We start from the raw sequence: 6425 nt of genomic DNA on the forward strand, positions 1-6425 counted from the left end.
TGATAAAATCAGATCAGGGATTGGAACTGGTATTAGTTCCCTCTTCACAGACCTAATTAGATGCAGAGGAGCTGTATGTAAATGAATTGTTCCAGAGATGATTGTTATACAATCTGTGTAATTCACAGCTTTTGTGTCTTGGCTGGAGACGTTTTATTCTTGATATTAGGAGCCTACTGTGATTATCTGAAGTTGTTTTCAGAAGATGCAAGCATTCATCCACTTGTAGGCCCTGTGTGGGATCTGGGAGTTGGAGGGAGTTTATGGATTTCGAAAAGTGGAAGCCATCGATTCCTATATCTGGTGGTAATTACCAATTCTAGTTCGAGGCAAACACAAGGGGAGTACAATTTAATTTTACCTCATTCACAAAGTGCCTTTTCACCGGCATTCTCTCCAACAATCACCACTATAGTAGTTGAAACAAATCGAAACTCAAATCTTCAACTCCCATCCCAGCAGGCTCTTTATGGGTGCAAATAAACTCCAGCTTTTCCCACCATCTCTCTATTTTCGTATGAAAAGTCCTTCACACCTCCTCCCCATATGAAATAACTTTCATTGCTTGCAGGCCTTTTAGAAAATACACGGGACCTTAGGGGGGATTTCATTTCATGCCCTTTCCTATGAAAGAGACCCTTTGTGATAGGAAAGAGGGCCTCATTCCTAAGGAGGGCGAAACAAGCACCCCATGAGAAATATGTGGCATGGCCCATATAATAAATGCAAAAAGGTAAGTTTCTTATAAAAATGGATTCATACCTCCCCCCAAGGGAGTGTCCCTTTCAAGGGAAAGTGCCTTCCCTTCAGTGGGGGTGTAACAAATGACCCCTAAGTAGGGGTGTCAATGGGTCGAGTTTACCCTGACCTGACCCTTAGCAAATCCTATAGGGTCCGGGTATGGTGATAAATAAGAAGACCCAATTAAGACCCGAGTTCGGACCCAAAGGTCCGATTAGTACATGGATCCGAGCATAGTTTGTAAAATTTTATATCAGACCCGAGTCCGACCCGAGTTCCGATTAAGACCTACAATTTTCAATATAAGAATGAAAAAATAGTATTTTACTGGATCTGGTTCATGTAGTTCTTATCGAGTCCGAGTATGGTTTCTCTTATGGTGGGTCCAATTAGACTCAGGTTCAGACCCGATACCATACCCAAAAATTGGAGGCAAGTCTGGTTCCACCTGGGTCCGAACCAAACCCGACCCGTTGACACCCCGACACCCTAAGGGAGTATTTGCATGAGGGAAAAAGGTGCCGTGTTTTAGTGGCACTCGTTTCATGGGCCCCATGACTCCATTTCAAAGTTGAAAACGCGGCAGCCACCTTCTCTGAATTCTCCGTGTAAGGTGAATCTCCAAAGCTTGTTTGATCATTTCCAGGTCATTTTCAGCCTATAGAGTATTTTGGTGCCTCTATATAAGAATAAGGGTGATATACAAGATTGCACAAACTATCATGGTATAAAACTCACGAGTCATACTATGAAACTTTGGGAGAGGGTGATTGAGTCTAGGTTGATGAAGGTTGTCATGATATCGGAGAATCAATTTAGTTTTATGCCTAGAATATCAACTATGAAAGCTATACATCTTCTTAGGCAACTTATTGAGAGAAATAGAGAGAGGAACAAAGATTTGCATATGATTTTTATTGATTTGGAGAAGGCATACGATAGAGTACCTAGGGACGTTCTTTGGTGGATAATGATGAAGAAAGGTGTTTCTCTCAAGTACATTAGTATAATTAAAGATATGTATGAAAGAGTAGTAACAAATGTCCGCACTTGTGGAGGGGTGACAACCAATTTTCCTATTACGGCTGGGTTACATCAAGGATTTGCTTTAAGCCCTTTCCTATTTGCTATAATGATGGATGAGCTTACAAGATCAATTCAAGAAAATGTGTCGTGGTGTATGTTGTTTGCTGATGATATTGTTTTGATTGATGAGTCTAGAGCTGGGGTTAATGCTAAGTTAGAATTATGGAGACAGACATTGGAAGCAAGATGTTTTAAGTTGAGTAAGAGCAAGACAGAATATATGAAATGTCAGTTTAGTAAGCAACGAAGTAGTGATGGGAGTGTAGTGAAGCTTGGTGAGCAAGAAATATTGGTGGATGATTGTTTCAAATATTTGGGAGCTATCATTCAAAAGTATGGAGAAATTGATGGAGATGTAAATCATAGGATAACAGTTGAGTGGATGAAATGAAAAAGTGTAACTGGAGTGTTGTGCGATCGTAGAATGCCATTGTGGTTGAAGGGAAAGTTTTATAGGACGATTATTAGGCCCACTTTACTATATGGTACGGAATGTTGGGCTGCCAAGAGACATCATATTCAAAAAAATGAGTGCAGCTGAGATGCATATGCTTAGATGGATGTGTGGAAATACAATAAAAGATAAGATTCAGAACAAGGAGATATGTAAGAAGGTAGGCGTTGCTCCCATTGAAAATAAGATGAGAGAGAATCATTTATGGTGGTTTGGACATATTTGACGAAGGCTTAATGATGCTCCAGTTAGAAGGATGGAGAAATGAGAAAATATATTAGTTAAAAGAGGTCAGAGTAGGCTTAAAAAGACATGGATGGAGATGATAGAAAAGGATATGAATGCTTTTAACCTCACCGAGGACATGGCATTGGATAGAAATGATTGGAAGAGAAGGATTCATGTGAAAGGCCCAAAATGATTTTCTTTTTTGGTTCATATCGCCGGCCCCAATTATTTTGGGATGAAGGCGTAGTTGTCGTTGTTGTTGTTCCAGCCTATAGAAGGTTCAAATCAAAGGCCACAACATTATAATAATCCAACACCACATGCGAAGTATGAGGAAATTTCTTAACAAAGAGACGATGAGCTTAAGTGTTGTCATCCAGAATGCATTCTCAGATTTTCTAATGCATATTAGTTCTAAAAAAAAAAAAAGGTTCACCGTTGGAATTATGATTTCAAAAGTAGAATGATTTCATAACACATTCAATGCCATCCATTTATTCAATCTTAAGCAATGGATATGCTTGTAGGCCGAGGAATGAAATTCACACCGGTTTATATTTCTTTGTCATAGCATCAAACACCAGTCAACTCTTCAGAGAGAGAGATAGAGAGAGAGAGAGAGAGAGAGAGAAGATCAACAAAATGTTGAACCCATGAACTGAACAAGAGCAAAAGCCAAAACAAATAAAGAAAGCAGAAGGGAAAAACAACATCAGACATAAAACGGGCTCACGCAGGAGCCGCTTGCCCAGATTGCGGCGAAAGAGAGGTAGCATCAGTAGGATGGAGCAGAAGATCACTAAGATGCATACGCAAGATCGCATAAACATCTACCAAGAATTTATGCACCAGGTTTTAAATGTTAACCGGAATTTGACGAAAATGAGCATCGTTTTGCGCCATCCAAACAAACCACCAAGAAGTAAGCAACCGCGTCCGCCAGATGAACCTCCACTTTGTGTTACGCCTAATACAAACCGGGCCCAAGATCAGATCTAGCGCAAAGGACTCCTCCTTAACAAACACTTCCAAATGCCTCCAGGTCCTGCTAAAGAGTTCCACAAATATTGGGCAAGACCAGAATAAGTGAAACATAGATTCTTTTGCAGCTTGACAAAGCACACATTAACTCGGGAGCTGAATGCCCCATTTCTTTAAATACTGTGGGTCTGGATCCTATCATGCAAAATTAACTAAGCCAGGACTCGAGAACCAGGAGAAGGACCCTTCGCCCAAAGCACATTCTCGGGCAACCAATCAGCCCCCAGGGGGAAGCAACGATCTATAGACTTTTGAGGTGAGGAACTCTCCGCTTGGCGCCAGCACCCACTGGAACCATTGGCCAAAATTTTCGGAGTCCTCAAAATAGTCTCTAAAGCAGGCTAAAGCCCTCAACCACGATTTACGCAAGTGCGAGAGCGCCAAACCCCGGGTTTCCAGACGAACCGGGATAAGAGCAGGAGCCCCATATTTAGCAAGAAGCAAACAAGCACAAGGGTTATCTGGTTGGTGGGCCAACCAACATTGCTTGACGACAAGAACAATGCTCCGCAGTCTGAGACTGAGATTGCGGTGGGACTGCCATGATTTCTGGCGTCAAGTAATTTGCATGTGCTCCAATATGCAAATTACCGAATGAATTGTCAGATCTGTACTTGAATTTGAGGCCTACCTGCATTACTGAGCTTCCAAGATCATTCTCAAAACTCCGAAACCTGCAAACTTTAGATATTAGGTTCACCAACATAGAAAGAATGCCGTGTGGGATATCGAAGGTTGCAAACTTGCGCCATCTGCACCTGGAATCGATCCCACAGACGTTCCCTTACTCTTTTGGTGAGATAAAGTGTGTGCAAGTATCAAATGGATGCGTAGCTCTAAGAAACCTGCAAGTCCTGACAGGAGTATCCGCAAATCAGCATCTGGTAAGAGAACTTGGCAACTTGGTGAACCTCAGAATATTGCTCATATTTAAAGTTCAGAAGCAAGATGGGCCAGAGTTATCTGCTTCCATAGAGAAGATGAAGAAACTAAATTCCTTGTCCAATCTTTCCATTAACGAGGATGAGTCGCTGGAGTTGGAAGCATTATCATCTCCTCCACCACACCTGAAGATCCTATACCTTGGTGGACGGTTGCAGAAGATACCAACTTGGTTTGGCTTGCTAAGTAACCTCACCAAGTTAGGATTGACTTGTAGACCGAGGGAGGACCCATTCGTAAGACTAGAGTTCCTGCCAAATCTAGTAGTCCTTTTTCTTCATGATGCCTATGATGGGGAACTATTATGTTGCGATGTTGGGGGCTTTCCCAAGCTCAACATTCTCTCTCTCATGGTTGGAAGGGCTAGAAAAGGTGATAATAGCAAAGGGAGGAATGCCAAGCCTTGAAAGTCTTTGCATTTATCACTGCATGTCGTTGAAAAGGATTCCTGAAGGCATTCAACATCTCTCCTCTCTTCAAGATCTATCCCTATCAGAGATGCCATTGGAATTCATGGACAGAATACACCCCTATGCCGGCCGAGATTACTTCAGAATCCAACATGTATCACGAATCAAGCATGTGTATGAAGAAGATGGGAAACTGTATCATGAAAATATTTGTTGATTCTTGAGGTTGGCTGGAAGCATAGAGCTAATTGCCCGTTCTCTTTGTTCTTGTTCAAGACTTTATGGGTTAGTTTAGATTAGTTTTTTGCTTTCTCAACAAGTCTTTGAATGAGGAACACTTGATGGATTAGGAACCAAATTGTAGGTAAAAGTTTCATCACATCTTTGTAATAACAATTTTAAGTCGCCTGGCAATCAAGAGACACTCCACCTATGAACACTTCATTTTTGGGGTCCTTTTGCAAATCAAGTTTACAGACTGGTTGACATAAATCTCATCAGATTTGGGTTAGGAAATGGGAATTCCACATGAAATGTCGTTTTTATCGGATCTGGGTTGGCCGGGGAACCTCATAATCGATAGGAAGGCCTACCATCTAATCAATCCAAAGCTGGCCTGCTTCCAACCAGCTCAAGCTGGCCTTAGACCCAGCAATCTAGACTCAGATGTAGTCTGTCCAATAGATGTGTCTGGGTCCATTGGGCACAGCAGGTCTCACTGGCAAAATATCCAATGTTGTCAAAATCAGTTTCTGAACTGAATTGATTTTCAAAAAGGTCCAGGATCCGGCTGATTGAGGTTCAAATCAAATCAGGCTGAATTGGACCATTTTTTTTTAAAACTCAAAAAAATAAATAAATTAATAATACAAAAAAGGGCCGATTCAACCCTGATTCAGCTGGAATCGGGCAATTCAGATGATTTGGAGTTGAATCAGACGATTTTTTAATAAAACTCTCGATTTGACCTTGAGGTCTAGTTTTGCTGCCGATTCGATTTAATTCTGATTACAATGAAAATACTTGTAAGTGTAGCCTAGTATGTCCGGCCCACGGATTTGTACCCCCACCAAGTCCCATATTGAAAATTCTAGAGAGAGAGAGTTTGTGTGCAACTAGCAATCGGCGTCCAAGGGATTCATTTGGATTTAGTTTTTAGTTTAGGTTTTATTTGAGTCTTTATTTAGATTTTGATATTATTATGTAATAGATCTATCTTAAATCCAATTTAAGATTAGGGTTTATTATGTTTTCCATAAATATTCATTATAGGGATTTTGTAGGCAGTTTTGATGTGATTCTTCAGAAACCCTTCTCTTTTTTTCCTTATTTCATGTTGATTTCTTGTTACTGTTATTTTCTTTCAATTAATTGATTTTTCAGTTTGGTAGCATAGTTTTGCAAATCCAGTGCTAGATTTGCATTATATATATATATATATATATATATATATATATATATATATATATATATATATATATATATATATATATATATAGAGAGAGAGAGAGAGAGAGAGAGAG

The 6425-nt window shown here is 40.3% G+C and overlaps 1 protein-coding gene across 1 annotated transcript; it reads left to right on the top strand.

Moving 5' to 3' along the window:
* Positions 1-4263: 4263 nt before the first annotated feature.
* Positions 4264-4899, top strand: LOC149812642 (disease resistance protein RPM1-like). Its single transcript, XM_089992265.1, has one exon. The coding sequence runs from the start codon at positions 4264-4266 to the stop codon at positions 4897-4899; it is 636 nt and encodes a 211-aa protein (XP_089848391.1).
* The last annotated feature ends 1526 nt before the right edge of the window (positions 4900-6425 follow it).

This window comes from Nuphar pumila, chromosome 16 (assembly GCF_984573655.1).
Source record: "Nuphar pumila chromosome 16, dmNupPumi1.hap1.1, whole genome shotgun sequence".
Lineage (NCBI taxonomy): Eukaryota > Viridiplantae > Streptophyta > Magnoliopsida > Nymphaeales > Nymphaeaceae > Nuphar > Nuphar pumila.

What these genes read in the sequence shown, in the direction of transcription:
- LOC149812642 (XM_089992265.1), top strand. Translation starts at nt 4,264, where the DNA reads ATGCCGTGTGGGATATCGAAGGTTGCAAACTTGCGCCATCTGCACCTG.